We start from the raw sequence: 16,868 nt of genomic DNA, 5'->3' as shown, positions 1-16,868 counted from the left end.
TCCGAGCATATTAATTCATACATCACTTTATATCCAGCATTTGTCATCCAGAGGCTTCAAAACCTTCCTAAAAATAGAAAAAGGTGAATGCTTTTGTTCCCATGCCAGAGCTGGGAAAGTTGGGGCAAAGAGAAGTCAAGTGCTTTGTCCACAATTGCATGACCAACCAGCCTGTCTGGGAAGAATTTACTTTGAACGCCAGACCTTGTGTTTCTCATGACCTCTTCTTTCAGTCTGTGATCTTCTGTTTTTGTTTCATTTTCTATGTGTTTATGTGGGATGAAATATATAGACTGCAAATGAGTAAATATAATTCAATCATGTTATTTTTGCAGTGACTAAAACTCTCATATATGGCATGGCAAGCTTCTGGCATATTTATGTTTTACAGTTTGGATAATCAGCCAGGTTTGTGTAATTTATTTTTTTAATAAGTATTATGAAACTCTTATGTAGGAGGAAATACACTTTCTGCACTAAATAAAAAAAAAAAAGGATTGGGATATCCTTTTTTTTTTTTTTTTTTTCCCTTGTCTCAGGATTGCTTGGAACAAGCTAAAGGTCAATCAAACACCTGGCATGTATTTTTAATCTCCCCATGTTTGTAAATCTTCCTCATGGAGTGTAATAAGCATTGAAATGCTGGAGTTCTATTTTTTAACTTCTGAACACACAATACTATTCAGGCAAACACGTAGCAAAGTAGAAGCTGCCTGTGGGTGTGAAACAGGAAGCACAAGTAGATAGACACGTGTATAATAGAGTTATGTTTGCTCTTGCTCAACTAGATCTACATCAATTTTAATTAACACGTTTTATGCTTCAGCTACTAACGTCCCTTCAGCAGCGAGCGGGTTATGTGTTTTCATCCTGCATATACCACCAGCATCACCACCACGTCCTTCCCTAGCTTCCCCCTCCCCTTTCTACACAAATGTTGCAACACAATCTGAAATTTCCTCTTTTCTTTCCTTCCTGCATTTCTTACAGGTTCCCTTGCGTCAGAAGACAAAAAAGAAAAGTCAAGGTAATGAGAGATTGTTTTCTCTTTTCTCTTCTGGGTTCCTCTTTTGTAAATTTCTTCTTATGTCTAATTCTTGGGAGGGTGAGGATTTTATACTGCTACTCAGCTGGTAGAAGGCTGCTTTTTAACTCCACTGATTCTTGCACTGATTCTGAGAAAAATGACAACAGGCTGTTCCTTTGGACTAAATCCTTGCGGTATGTTAATTGAATCAAAGCTGGAAATCCGTGAGGTAGAATCAGCTGCCTGTACATACACACGCACTAGCGGTTTTCATGTACTGGCATAATAGTTTTCTCTAGCTGACTTAAATAGATGTATTCTTTTCAGTGCAGCTGTGTGAAGGGAAATACATGCATGTTTCTCTTAAAAGGATCAAAGGATATTTTTCAATTTACAAAAACTCGTGTATGGTTATCTTAGCATTAATTAGTGTCTGCTTTATCTATAGCTTACTACTTTGTATCTGCACATCAGAATGCTTTTTAAATGAATGTGTGCTACTGTCACAGCCATTATAAAACTGAATGACTTCCGAGCATATCTTAAAATATACTTAGGTGACTTGCTGAGATTGCTAAGTAATGTTGATACCTTTAATTGGCAGCAACATCTTTCCTGGTAATGCACTTTTAAACAAGCAGAAAACTGTCTTTTTAATGGCATAGGGTTCTTTATAATGAGTCGACGGAGGATATCGTGCAAAGAGCTGGGGCAAGCAGATTGCCAAGGATGGCTCTACAAAAAGAAGGAAAAAGGAGCTTTCATTGGCAACAAATGGAAAAAGTTCTGGTGTGTGCTGAAGGAGTCCTCGCTGTATTGGTACAGCAGTCAGCTGGTGAGTACAGCCTCCATCCAGCTCTGGGTGCTGAATAAACAGCATTTGCTGGGACCGAGGGAAGAGGAACTGGGGTCACAATTTAAATGCACCCTGGAGATGTACAAATGTCTGGGTTTATTTTTCAGCCCTGACATTTCTTGTAATCTGGGAAGCATCTATAGGAATGTGAAACATGCAGAAAACTATGTGTTTTCTAGTTCAGTAAGTACTCGAGAAATGTTAACTTGCTGTCTGTTCTGCCCTTTAAAGAGCTGCTCTTTACAGGGACTGGTGGCATTTGAATTTGCGAATGGTCTTCCTGGGCTGGGCACTTTGCAGACACTCGCTATCAAGACTCAAAACAGGAATGCTTCTTTATTCCTAATTAGTTTAATTTTAAGAAATGTCTCTCCTGCTTCTCTTTCTGTCCCCTTCCACACTGAGATAATTCTGTTTCTTTGTTTGCTTTTTTGTTTGGGTTTTTTCCTTTCTTTTTTTCCCCCCCAGTTTTCACATTTAGGATTGCAGATATGAGCACTGTCAGTTGGTGAAGTTTTTACTACTGGTCTTGCTGATGTCTCATCCAGAGCATTGTAATTAAAGGTTCCCATGTTCTGCTGATTTTTAACTTCCTGCTCTGATGACTCAATGCTAAAAAGTCAAATCTGAAAGAGGACAGAGCGCTTCAAATTCAAGGTCCAGCTTTCTGTTTAGAAGATGAGCTTTCCTCAGGACAGCCAGTACAGATAGCTTTTCTCCCGCAGCTGGTCCAGCCCAAGTAGCCTACTCCACTTCCAGTGCAAGTGGGAAATCGTCTGAGACAAAGAACAGCAGGCCCTGAACGCCTGTAATCAATTGAAGAAACTACGAATTGAAAGCTGAAAAAGGGGTGGGGGGAAGACATAATGAGACATCCGAAGTAACCCTTTTAATGAAAGGTTATGGATGAGTGCAAAGAAGCACTGAGTCCTAGAGAACAGCTGGTTTTGTTCCTGGCTGTTTGCTACCTCTCAGCTTGATTGGGCAGAGAGCATGGCTTGCGTGTCCTGGGAAGATTCAGACATAACTATTCCCTTCACTTTGCTGTCTTGAACTGCTACCTGTAAAAAAGCTTCTGCCACGTTCAAATGAGGGACTGACAAAGCTCAGAATCGGGGTGTGCAGAGGATTAGGGGATGCTAGCAATGACACAGGTTGAAACTTAGCTGCTTGAGTGTGGAATTTTGGATGGGCATCAGGTTTCCTAAATGCAAATGGACTGCTCTGGAAATTAGTATGTCCCAGACCCAGCAAAGGAAAAAATATTAAAGAAAAGCTTATTAAATCTTAGAACATTTTAAGAAATTAAATGCAATCTGGATTGTTTCCTCTTGTTTAATTCTATTGCAGTAATCCCCATTAAAGTCTTTCTACCTGTTTCAGGGAATAAATGAAACAGTTTAAACCATTAAAAAAGAATCCCAAAACCCTAAACAGAACTTTACTCATCTAAAGAGCATTTCACATTCTCCCTTCACTTGTGGGTACAGTGTTGGCTTTTTGTTAACAGAATAAAAACTTTGGTATTAGCTATTCTTTTTGGGGAGAAAGTGAAAACAACTCTGCTGGCCTTGGGCTGTTGTTTTTTGTGGCAGCCTGATTTAGCTTCCTTTCAAGACCAAGTCAAATAACATGCATGAGAGAAAGAAAAGAGAGAAAATAAATAGGAAAAAATGTGTGTGGGGGGATGGGGCACAGAGATAAATAAAAGGCCTTGTTTTCCTAATGCTTACAATATCTCTACTTGAAAGACATGGCCTGGCAGATATACCCACTGGTGTAATTAATACCCTGTAAACCCTTATTAACATTGACTGCTCTAAATCTCTGGTTGCGGTTGTACTTCTGGCCAAACAGTGTTAAGAAAGGTGAGCTGGCTGGCTGATGTGCCTTTTAGACATGGGAAGTGTCAGAGAGGAATTATTCTGAGGACTAAGCAAGCTGGGAGGAAATAAAACAAGGAAAGACCAGGCAAAGTTTGCTTTCCAGGAAGAGAAGGGTGGTGGGGGAGAAGTGCAAAGCACTGTGCTTCCTTTAGTTGCTGTGGCCTGGCTAAATTCCCCTCTTGGGATCCAGAGAAGCCATGGCCATGCTGATCCCAGTGCTCCTAGACATTATTCTTCATTTGGGTTAACTCATCCTTTTAGTCCATGCCTGCTTTCTGGCTGTTGCTGACTGCCTCAAAATGAACAAAGCTGAAGAGCAGGTTGCAGACTCATTCTGTACGTGTATTCCATATGTTCTGAAGAGCTCATACAGCTTCAAAATACTCGTGGCTTATGCCAGCCCTGACTTCTCACCTATCACAGTTCTTGTAAACATGCTAGCTGGTAGCATCTCTTTGTTTTCAAATTCTGCTGACACTCTCACACCTTGTTACTTTAAAAACCTGAGGTTTCTTTGGACAACTTAAAGTGCAGCCTCTGCACAACTGTAGATTTGGGCAATGTTTGCAGAATGGCAGTGACTACGGGGTGTGGGAAGGAGAGGAGGTGTCCTTTGCTAAGATCTGTTTACTTACATTGATGACACCAGAGCCATGCTCCAGGGTTGTATCTGAGATGAGTTAGATGCGTTGTGTTTTCATAGATATTTTCACCTTTAGACTGATGAAGCAGTAATAGCAGAGATGTATTCACTGGCTTGCTTGATATTTCTTTTTACTTCTGTATTTGGCCTGGCTTTAATACTGCCTGCACTTCCACTGCCTTCGGTGGAGTTAATCTTTGCTCCCAACAGGGCATCCAAGATGGAAACCTTAAGTTCTTCCCAGTTGTGATGAAAGAGGAGGAGCACTGCTCCTGACATGCCTGAAGCTTCCTGTGACAGCTCCTCTTTGAGGCTGAAGCAAAAGGTGGTGGTGGAGGAGCGGGGCTGAGGTTGAAGGAACTGGGGCACACTGGCTGCCTGTAGCTCTGCCTGACCAGTTTCCTTCTTGTGAGAAATTAGCATGTTTTGTTCATGGCTGTGTGGAAACTGCAGTCAACCAGACACTGGCAACTGTAGCATAGCAACGGGGTGCTGGACCTAACCTTTTTTTTTTCTAATGGAGATGGAGAAAATAGGGAGTGGGTGGAATTTGTATGGGAACATGCATTGTCCTGTATTTGGGTAGGTAACCTCAGCTGACATCATCTTCTCAGTGAAGTGTGTCATCAGGCGCCTCTGAAGCTCTGGATGTTTCTGTTGCTCAGATTTAATTTGCCTTCAAGCCACTCTGGTTCTGGGTCTTGCACCAGCAGCAGATTGGGAGAGGCAATATAAGACACTTGTGGTGATGTTTGCAGACAGTAGTTCTTTCAGTTTAACATGAAATACATTGGAAAAGCCACAGCTGAAAAGAGGAAAAAAGAAATCCTGAGAAGGGTCAGCAATAGCAGATTAGGCACCCTGAGAGTCAAGCTTCTCCTTCACTGACAGCAAACCAGAGAACACAGGTAAATCCAGATTAGCTTTTGACTGGCTAGCTGAGGTACTGGGAGTGCTGAAGTTAGGGCCCCGGTGGTCTCAGCAGCCTTGGGTAGACTGCCCTCAAACCTCTTCCCATGTGCACTTTTTGTATAAAACATGCATACCGTATGAGGCAGGTAAACTTTTTTGCAGCATGGCTGCACCCCCAGTCTGGCAAGAGAAAACTGTTCAGACTAGGAAGAAACACAGAAGGGTTGGTTTTCACAGTAATTCAGAAAATGGATCCAAGCAGTCAGACTTTCTAGTTGCATTCAGGAACCCCGGACTCTTTGGACAACTGCTCTTCATTGATGTTTGATTCCCTCTTTCGAGTACTGCTCTCAGCAGGCAGCTGTCTTGACAAATACTTAAAGAGGACAGTGTGATCCTGCCAGCCCCTTTAGCAGTTTTAATTCTTGTACCGAAACTCTGGAAGGAATCAGTACTTCTGCATAGGAAGAGGAGTGGTGGGGGGGAGATCATCCACATGTAACCCAGGCTCCTGCCTCCTTGTGCTTGTTGTGACTGTGTTGGATAGTGATGGCTGGAAAGGGACAGGACTAAATGCCTTTGTCTCATGGGCCTTTAGGATAGCTGGCTGGTTTCCAAGCAGAGTTGAAATACAGTTTTGCAGGACGTGTTAACGACGGTTGTCATGGGGATTCATCTGAAAAAAAAAAAAAATCAAAGGGTTGCAGGCTGTGATCTACTGTCACTATTTATCTTTTTTTTTTTTTTCTCCTTGTTTGCTGCATTTAAATTGTTCCTCATTCTTACAGCTTTTCCAGGAGCTGTATAATTGCAGTCTTTTAAAACAGAAACCTTTTCACCTTTGAGTTATAGTTGCTGGTTACGTAAATGATAAAGTCATTGATGTTGGTTGATTGTGCTGAGGGCTTTGGGGACCTCTGGTCCAATATGTTACACTAATTGTTCACAGTTCTATAGGTTGTCTCACTGTACTTGGTTGAGAGAAAAAAGACTAACAAGTCTTGAGGACTGAACTGCTTCTGGGGCAGTACTGAAACACTGTGGTGAAGCAATCAGGAGTACCCTGAATTGCAGATTGGAGCTGTTCCACAATAACTAGATATTTTCACTCTACAGCACTATTTTTAAAAATTTTTCTTCATCATTACGTTCAGTTTAAATATTGAAAAAAGTCTATTAAATTATTCACTAAATCTCCTAAAGCCACAGAATTTAGACAGTGTATTGAGGTAAGCTAAAAAGGACAGTAGCTTCTTTCATTGGATTTATGCATTACATTTCATAAATATGTTTGAATTTTTTTGAGTGAAAAGCTTTTTCTGTGGAAAAAGTGGTTACTTTCTTTTTTGCCCCAGCATTTGCAGAGACTGTTATTATTGAAATTATTTTCCTACAAATGGGCATAGCAAAAAAGTGCAGATTTATATGTTAGGCTAACCTGCATAAAAGCCGCAAGAGATAACAGCTTATTCTTTTAAACATCCTGGTTAAATAGGAAATGGGTCAAGGTTCTTTTAATCTAAGTTTTTTAGAGCTATTTTACAGCTTTGCAATAAAATCTGAAGGAAGTTTGAGTGAAATGTGTGAGTTAAGTAATAGCATGCTTAAAATCATGTTAAAGATAACATTTCAGAGAAAAGAAAACACTTAGGATTTCTATACATTCTTAATGTTTTAAAATGTCGTTTTTATCCCAGTAATGACTAAACAGATGACTTCCACATGTTCTGTTCCTAGTGTTCATCTGGAATTCTATTTGCTGACTGTAATAATGTTCATAAGATTTCTAAACTTCTGAAGTTCCTAAACTTCACACCATTATCCCCCTTCCTTTCACTCATACATAAAATGAAACATTAACTTTTTCTTATAAATGAGCAAATGTGAAATCACTGACAGAATTAATATAAACCCGGAACATGCTGAACATAATATTTTATCAACTGGAACATGCCAAATACTGCATAAGAAATCTGGAGATTTCCTTGTTGTAAAACTGGTAAATGTAAATTGCTGAAATCAAAGCCTACAGCCCTATTTCCATTAGCAATTTAGAGAGAATTCCTCTAATTTAGTTACTCATTGGATATGTGAGTGGTTCAAGTCCAAGTTCCTTCTCTGCATGGGTAGAAGCATCCCAGGTGAATGTCCCCACACTGGCGTACAGGATCCTGATAATTCAATAGCCCAATACGAAACATGAATGATCAAATATTTGTATAAAGTTAAAATGAATTGATGGCAGAGGCAGTGACTTATCTAATGGCATTGCATGGACTTAATGTCCTCATGAGTGTCTGTGCAGCACCCTAAGCAATTTATAGGACACAGTCTAGATCAATGGCCAGTGTACCAGTAGATGAAACTGGCTGAGCTGTGATTGCAGGTGTAATGTGCAAGGCCAAGAACTACCCCAAACCCTAGTCACCCACTCACCCACCTGATGGTTTACCTGGCTCAGGCCATGGGTTTATTGTTGTTTGGGTGAGAAGGTACCTGGGTATATTCCTTTTTTTTTTTTTTTTTTTTAAACTGGGCTTATTGATTGTTGCTGCAGAGAAACAACTGGCATTGTATACATTTCTCATGCAGCAATGGGTGTAATAGTGGCTTTGATACCGCATGAACTGCTTTTTTGAGATTGGTTTCTGGTGTTCTTAGACTGGTCTTGAGAACCAAACAGGAATTTCAGTGTTCTTGCTGCACTTGTTCTAGTAAGTGATCGCTCTTTTTGGTATAGAAATGCAGGCTAGTTCGTTCTCTATCTTTAGTGCAATGCAGCCCATGAATAAAGCTCCTCCTTTTTCACCCCTACTCATTTGATCATCCCTATATACTTAGTGTACTATGAATCTGGGATGGAAATACTAGCTCAAGGTCTAATAGATTGAAACACATGCCCCCCCGGCTTTAAAAAAATCTTTTTAGTTTTTTATTCTTTAGTTAATTGCTATTTTGTCTCGGTGAGTTTAGCTTCACTAAATTCCAACCTTTCGAATGGAAACAAAAGCTCCCCAAGCCAGGCTCTAAACAAGCTTGACAGGTACAAATATAATCAGAGAAAGTTAAAAACACAAAACTGTAAATACACATATTTCTGTACAAATGAATGCACATTGCAAAATCAAAATTTATTTTATCCCAGATGATAATAAGCATTATTGTTTCTTCTGTACTGAAAGAAAATTTTAAAACCCCAACCCTTCTACCACTTTTTTTTTTTTTTTTTCTCCTGGTGCAGGCAAAAGCATTTACTTGTGAACATTGAAAATATAAACCTCTCCTATGAATATTTAATACATGTAAGCTGCAGGAATGATGGTTATGCTATGGTTTATTGTATATCAAAGAAAAGATATGCAGAGGTGCAGGGAAGCCACCCATGGAAAAATTCATTCTGTATCCGTATTTCTGTTCTCAGAGATCCATACTTCCAAGCATTAAAGCTCAAAGAAGTGTCTCGATGAACATCTTTTTTTAGTCCCTTCAATTCACGCATAATGTGACTTGAGATGCTGTCAGTCATCTTCATTTATCCTCTGTCTTTGTAATTGTGTGTATTTTACCTGCTTTAACTCAGTGTACGTTTTCAGAATTTTAATGTGCCCAGGGATAAGGGCTGCAAGCAACAAAAAAGTGATTCAGGAATAAGCACTTCATTTATTTTGGGAGGTACAGTTTTCCCTGACATTATGTGCTACAGACTCTTGTCTACATTGTTGCTCCTCTTAGGAGGAGTCCTAGTCTTACTGGAGCTGATCAAGTGAACGGAGATAGGTGTAACAAAGGAAGATGTTTCAGCTGCAGGCAGCAAGAACAGGGATTTGAGGATAACTGCTAACTTCAGTTTTGCTGGAGCTGCTCTCTGACAGAGTCCAGCTGACCCAGAACAGAGATGCCAATGCTCAGTAAGCCCTCCCCTATCCAGAAAGGGGTGACTGCATATAAACAGTGTGCTGTAAATGTCTGCCTGGCTTTTGCTATCTCCTGTACCATGCCTGTAAATTTTTGTGAGTGGGGGGGAGGGGAGGTGATAGCTGGGTGGCCAAAGCCACCTGAGGCTGGTTTGCAGTGTTCAACAACAGAGCTCATCTGTGTGGGACCAGCCCCTCGCACCATTTCACCTTCTGGTGTGGGAGCAGCCCGTATTGCCTCTGCCTTGCTCGTGTACAGGCGTATATAGGTGATGCTATGAAATGGTCCATGGTAGAGTTACCTGGCGGACACCCTTCATCTCTTCCTAGGATCATTTTGGGTTGCTTTTGAATTCCCATTGCTATAGACATGTATTTTTCAAATATACATCAGTAAATGTGGTGCTGTATAATGGAACAAGTGCTCCTTTAAGGTTGTATATAACATCCAGACCCTTATTTGTTCTCTCTTATGTCATCTGCCTCTTTTGAGAGGCTCCTGATTTTAGAGCTGAGGGTCAGCAGTTTCTTCTTCTGTGGTCTATGAACAAAGCATGCTGGTCTCTTTGTCAAAAGAAGTTGTGTGATCTCTGATGGCTGCAAAGGAACTGGGTTCCTCCACTTTCTCACTGTTTTTAGTCCTGGTTTGATCCAAACCTAAATTTTGTCCTTGGCAATTTCAGATTTATACCTTAATCACAAATACTAGATAAGGGTGCTCTGATACAAATGCTTTGAGGTGAGGAGCAGGGGGAATCTACCTCAGCACTATTGTAGGAGTTGAGGATCCTTCCTCTTTCCAGGCACTTTGATATTTGGAAGCATACAACAGATCCTGTGCTCATACTCTGCCCCTTGCACAAACAGGAGTGGTGGCTTTCTGGCATCCAGGGCTTGCACAAACAGTAGCTGGTATAGGAATATTTCTTGTTCCCAAATATCAGCCAAAACATGGGGTGTTAATCTGTCCCCATGGTGATGTGCATATATTTTCACACTATAAAAAGCTGTCAAAAACCAAGCATTTGCATGTTAAATGTCTTTGAGCATTGGAGTCTGGTAGTTTACCAGTTGGTTGTGGTGACTTTAATTTTTTTTTTTTTAATTGCAGGCTGAAAAAGCAGAAGGATTCATCAGACTTACAGACTTCAGTGTGGACCGAGCCATTGAATGCAAAAAAAAGCAGTAAGTTTATCTCTTGCTCCCAATTTTGCATGATTTTTATAACGTTGCAAAGAATTGAATCTCAGCAGTGCCTGACAATGAAGCTATGGGGAGCTCCTCTGTGTTGTATAAATAATGAGATATTAATTGAGCTGCTGAAATAAAACCATATTGCAAAAATATTTTAGAAAATTCTCTGTCAAATGTGCCATGTTAAAACTACAAATAAAAAAGCAGATCAGTATGGCAAATGGGGTTTTTCTTCCTTCTCTCCATTCACTGATTACAAGTAAGACGTATTCTAACTTAGGTACCTTCTCTTGGGTGGGGAGGTCAACAGTGGTGCAAGCAATGCTGCTTCCCTCCTAGTTGGGACTATTCTTTAGCCTGCTGCCATGCAACTTCCTTTAGCAGGGTACAAATTTAAAATATTCTCTCCAAACTCTACAGGCAGCACTGACTTCCAGCTGCTTCTGAGTACACGTCAAAGGCTTGGAGGGATGTTGCTGCTGTTCAACAGTTGTAAAGCTCAGCATGGTTTTTACTCTGTCGCTCAAGAGAAAGCCTTCATTCTTCTGTTTGGGTCTCACACTGACATTAGCTGTAGGTGTTCTTGAGACTGTGGGGTTCTCCAAAGAAAGAGGATGGATATTTTGAATGAGGAGCTCCATTTTGTTTTCCCAGAAGAAAGGTTGAGTCACATATTGCAGGACCATGAGAAAATGTTGCCTGTCACTTCTGCAGCCATTGGCTGTCAGTGACTGTTAGGAAAATGTGAGCTCATCATTTATTTGGGATGGGGTAAGTTAGGAGAACTGTGAGGAGTGACCGAGACTAGTGTGTGTGCTTCTGTGGGACAGGGTCAGTCACCTAACAAGGAAGAAAAGAGGGAAGCCACAGTGTCTCAGGATTGTAGACTGCGTTTTAGGAAAAAAACCCTCTGAAAAGTCCTACTGACGGCTGTTCAAGTAAAGCATAGTCTGTGGCTGAGACTTACAGGTTAACTATTGGCATGTCAAGGGCCTACTGCCATTTTGTTTGTTTCAGACCTGCCCCTAGTTGCGTTTTTGGTGCCTCCTTAAACTTGTCTTGGAAAAGACAAGGAAGAGTCAGTCCCTATTCACCCACTGCATGCTGCTTGTGATTTTATTGTGTGTCCCTTCTCTCAACCATCAATTTTCCATGCTGTGGGGCCTTAGCCTCATGGAAGCTGTTCCATACCTTGGGTCACCCCTGGACCTTTCCCTGAACCTTCTCCAGGTTTACTATGCTTTTCTGAGCTGGGGGAAGCAAAGCTGCACACAGTATCTGAGATGTGGGCACACAACTGAATTATGTAATGGCATAATGAAAGTCTTTGTTTTATTCTTCATCCCTTCCTTTTTAGTTCCTGTAGTTTATACCCTCTAAATAATGTGTGGCCTAGGAAATGAGGTAAAAATAGACTACCGTTTTAAGGAAAGAGCTATATGGATGGATAAACTGATCTGGATTAATATAGTGGAGTGAATAAATGTTTTAAATCATTCATTCAGCTTTGTTTTCTTTTCTTATGTAAACTAGTTTTCTTCATATCTCTTCTATTTTTCTTTTCTTCAAGTGCTATTAAGATCAGCCACCCACAGATCAAGACGTTTTATTTTGCAGCAGAAAATATTCTGGAAATGAATACGTAAGTAGGAGCGACTGGCCATGTTTCATCCTGTTTCATGCCTGAGAACACCCTTTGAAAGTTCCTTCTCTCATTGTCAAGTGGTTGTTGATAACGTTATTTGGGGAATTACTGAGTCTGTTTTGTTCTCTGGTCATTGTAGAGAAGGAAGATGCTGTTTGTTAACTAATGACAGTTGAAATCAGAATCGCATCATTAGCCTGATTTTGATACTAATCTTTCCAACATTTGCTGGTATAAATCCCTTTCTGTTAGCAAGGCACAAAGGGTTGATAGCAAGTTCATCACCCTGGGAGAAGTGAGAGAATAAAGGAAAGAGGGAAAAGCTTAATATGGTTTTGTGCCAGAAGTGATCTAGGACTAGAATATAATATTGTCTGCTTTCAGAGTAGCATGTCTATTAACGAGGAGGGTTAAAGGGATAGAAAGGGCTGTTACTTTAATGTAAGTAAGTAGTTACTTCACCACCAAACTGTGTTGCAGTTAAGTGATCCTCATGACAGATGAGAATTTTCTTTCCACAAATGTCCTTAAGAGCAACAATTCATTCATGCAGTTTTTAATGCAAGAAGTAAAAAGGGATATGAAACTGCCATTTTAGAAATCCCTGAGCTATCACAAATAGATATTACTTGCTATTGATCCAGTTCTGTCTGATTTAGATACATCTCATATCTTTGTCTTTTTTACTTCAGGTTGCACTCTGTTCATAATGCTATTGCATTAAATGGCCTTATACTGGATACAAGGCAGTACAATTTAAATGGGAAGAGAGCTCCTATGACAGTCGGGTCAGGATTTTAATCGTGGCTCTGACGGTGACCTTTATGAGGTTCTTCACAGGGCATTGACTGTTCTTTTCCTCTGCAAAGAGGAGACCTCACGCGTATTTACTACAACAGAAAAGGATAGAGATTGAGAGAATGTGTGTGACCTTCCAAAAGGGCTACAGATACAGAAATGCATGATACAACACTAGTGTACGTACATATATATTCATAAATCTGTACTCTATGGATGCATACAAGAAAATATAGATGGAAAGGATGCGTTGTCCTTTGCAACTTGGAGCAGCACAGTGCATACTGGTGGGGAGATAACCATCTGTTTCTGTTTTGCTGCATTTCCTACTGGAGCTCCTGAATGGAGTGAGAAGTTCTTGAGGCAGATGTGCTGAGGATGACTGAGAATGAGGGACTGCTGGAAAGAAATATTTCTGTCAAGAGAGTAACCCTGGTTGAGAGAGAAGAGAGGGAAGGATGTAGGGAGAAGGAAAAGGAAAATTAGAGGTAATCTATGATATTAGTGAGTGCTAAAAACCAGTTTGGAGCCCAGCTGGAAATTCTCAGTGTCTTAATGACACTTTTGAAATGTTTAGTCTCATGTGAGAGAGTGATTGAAATCTGTGCAGGTGTCTCAGCTTTTATGGCCCCAGAATGATTTTCTTCAAACTCCACTTCTTGAGTAAATTTCATTTTGGCTTAAAGCTAAGTAGCCTAGAGTTAGAGCAGCTTGCATTATACTGCACTAATTCCTCACTGTTGTAACTGATGATGTTTTCCTTGGCAAAGTATAAAATACATGCATTTAATACATAAAGTACACGGATACTCACGCATTTGTCAAAACAGACTAAAAGACATCTGTTCTCTTGGCTGCAGTCCCGCCAATACACGTGCATGTGAGTGGTTCCACTGAACCCACTGGGGCATTTGCCTGTGTTGAGTTACTGGTGTGCATAAATGCTCGACGGATCATGACCTTTTGTAACTGTTCATGCATATATATATATATATTATACCAACAGTGCATTTATTAATACAGTCATTTGCTTCATTAATTTAGCATGTATTTGCCATTGTCATGCACACATGGAAAGTAAATGTCCTGTCTAGAAGCATGCATTTCCCTGGCCTGTTGCACATGGTTACTAGTGATCTGTCTGACCTTGTGGTTAATTAAGTCCTATATTTTTTAGCAAGCCTTTCATTTTGTTTAGTTTTTTTTAATTAAAAAAAAAATCTGTTATGATTAACTGTTAGAAGAAAGTCAATACTCCACTCTCACAGAAGTGATACTTTTTCTTCTTGAATTGTTATGTGGCTCTACTGTTCATACCGCAGTCTAAAAAACCAGTTACTTTAACACTGATTTTACTAGCAAATTTCCCTTTGTTTCAGTAGAATCAAGATCAGATGTAATATTTTTTCAGAGTTATGAATCTTAATTCCCACCCTTCATATATTCTCTGCTTAGGCCTTCAGTTTTAATTTGAAAGGCTTGAGCTTTTTTAGTTATTAGTTTCTTAAAACCTGGATAGATCTGCATGACCTACAGGCAAGCACAATATACAAAAAGTATATCCAGGGATTGTTTCTAGCACTAGAAAAATGCAGCCACCTAGGCAGAGAAACAAAAAAAAAAAAAAAAAAGCCTGTTAATATCTTAAAGCAACACAGGAAGTGAGACTTACTAAAACCAAAAGTGCACAGGGAGTTAAAGAAAGTGGTATATAATGGTTAGAAAGTCTAGATTCAAATGGCTTAGATCCTTAGACTGTGCTACAATAGCTTTGACCAAGGCAGCTGACATCATCTTCTATGGCTGCTGGGCCTTTTGCTTCATCTTAGGTGAAAGATGAAAACTCAACAGCAGGACTAAGCCACTGACATAGTGTTACAGCACGCATACATTTGCAACTCCTTGGTTATCAGTAGTGCTTTTTTCAGGATCAGGGAAAGATGTCCTGGGCAATTAGTCCTGCTCACAATGGGGAATATTAGTATTCTGGTAACTGGTGACTTTCTAGAAGATGTTCTAGGGAATAGGAGGAAACTTTGACATTTAATCTTCAGGTTAGTGAAAATAGATGTAGTAACAGAACACACCTGAAAGGGGCAAAACTCTGTCTGAACAGCATGCAAACATCCCTAATTCTGTATTCCCTCTGTTTCAAACACAGGTGGCTAAGTAAGCTGGGGATGGCTATAGACCCTCAGGCACCCAACGGGAAGAATGAGGAAGGTAGGCTCCTGGCTCCTAATGGTGGTTTCAGTGTGTAACTACATCGTGTTCGTCACAGTTTTTTGCTTGGCCATATTTTTGTCAGCTCTTTTCTTTCTTTTAAATTATCAACTTGGGTCTGTCTGCCAACTGAACTCGGAGAAACCACACTGACACTGCACAGAGTAATCACAGAAAAATAAACAATGGTGAGAAACAGTGCCACTGAGAGACACTCGGTGATCTTGTGAGAGGTGTGTAAGCACTTTCTGGCAGTTTGCTGGCTTGCTAAGCCTACCAAGTGTGAAGAGAAACAGCTGTGCTACTCTGGGTTTTCAGTTGATAAGTTATATTACAAGAGTTGTGCTATGGCACGGGAGCTTGATAGCTTGGGAACATCTTGTGCAATATAAACCTGTCCCTACTGTCTCCTCAATTTCTGGGGGTTTCAACAACAGCAATGTTGCGGGGGGGTGGGACTAGTAGTGGTGTACTGAAGCCTACAATTTCCTTCTGAGAAAAGTCCAAGAGTTCATTGTAGAATGAGTAATTTTAAAAGATAATTACCCCTTCATTTATTGTTTTAATTTGCACAAACACCTATCAGAATTTTTTGTTGAGAGAATACCTGCACTCAAATCACAAATCTGAGTAGAGGACAAAGCAAGTCACCTGTCAGAACACTTGGAAAAGCTGCTGGTGAGGACATATGTGATGGGAGCTGGTTTAGAAGAAGTGTTGTGGGCAGTACTGTGTTAGCAAACCAGGGATGGACTGTGACCTGAGGAATCTGTATCTTCTTCTGGGTTTTTGACCCTCCATTTTTAGAGTATTGGTGCTCAGTGCCTTTTTTAGAACTGCTCAGGTTGTGAAGGAGCTGGCATTATGAAGAAGAAACTGGTAGTTGTAGTAGTATGAACACTTAGGTGATGCAGTCATTTTGTCTAAGCACTGAAATGCTCATCTCTTCATCCCTTCTGCTGTTTCCCAGAATAAGGTTGTGGTTTATGTTCAGGCTTTGGACATGTAATGCCAATATTGATTAGTCTGATCTGGTTCTGTTTATACTCTGACTCCATTTATACTCTGCCATTAAAAGCAGCTTTGGGACTGGTAAACATGGATACCACCAATTTCTGGAGATTCATCAGGTCTCATAAATTTCTTTGTTTTCAGTTCAAGATTCCTCTTTGTTTCTTGTCTGGAAACTTGTTAACTTCCATACTCCCAAATTCCTGCAAAATGCTTACGTCCTCTTTGAACCCAATTTTGTATCAAAACAGTTAGAGATAATTAGGATAAAGGGCTATAGTATTTGGCTGTGTAGCAAGAACTGCATGGCAATTGCACTCAGGGAGGAAGTGTTCAAACATGCCCATGTTATCAAAAAAGAGAATTTTGATGGAAAATTAGGGTGGTCAAAATTCTATGCATCAAAACAATTTTTTAAAAATATATGAAAATGTAGTATTGGTTATGTTGGCTAAGTCAAGAATTATAAAACAATTCAAAATGAGTCAGCATGCTAATCTTAAAAAAAAAAAAAAAAAAAAAAAAGGAGAGAAAGATACAAGATAATCCACTCAATGACTTCTGTGGCAGGTTATCTAATTACCCTGCAATAAACATAACACAGCCACGACTTCGTCAGCTTTTGAAGCTGGTACCCCACTTCACCTTTGGAAAAAGGCATTCTGATTCCGATGTCAAACATCTCCTTGTCTTTCTATGCGTGTTTTGTCACAGGTGCTTCAGCAGCTTCCTTGAGTGTGGGGTCAGCAGCAACCCACC

General features: G+C 40.1%; 1 protein-coding gene across 1 annotated transcript in view; it reads left to right on the top strand.

The window, feature by feature from the left end:
• Nucleotides 1-1,184: 1,184 nt before the first annotated feature.
• IPCEF1 (interaction protein for cytohesin exchange factors 1) overlaps nt 1,185-16,868 on the top strand; it is a 36,323-nt gene continuing 20,639 nt past the window's right edge. Inside the window, 5 exon segments of the mRNA XM_010082969.1 lie at nt 1,185-1,221; nt 1,693-1,862; nt 10,350-10,423; nt 12,003-12,074; nt 15,037-15,098. Of these exon segments, the coding sequence (XP_010081271.1) occupies nt 1,185-1,221; nt 1,693-1,862; nt 10,350-10,423; nt 12,003-12,074; nt 15,037-15,098 (415 nt within the window).

This window comes from Pterocles gutturalis, unplaced genomic scaffold, assembly GCF_000699245.1.
Source record: "Pterocles gutturalis isolate BGI_N339 unplaced genomic scaffold, ASM69924v1 scaffold11375, whole genome shotgun sequence".
In the NCBI taxonomy this organism is placed as follows: domain Eukaryota; kingdom Metazoa; phylum Chordata; class Aves; order Pterocliformes; family Pteroclidae; genus Pterocles; species Pterocles gutturalis.
The sequence above is the reverse complement of the archived record's forward strand: the minus strand, read 5'-3'. Positions and strand labels throughout refer to the sequence as shown.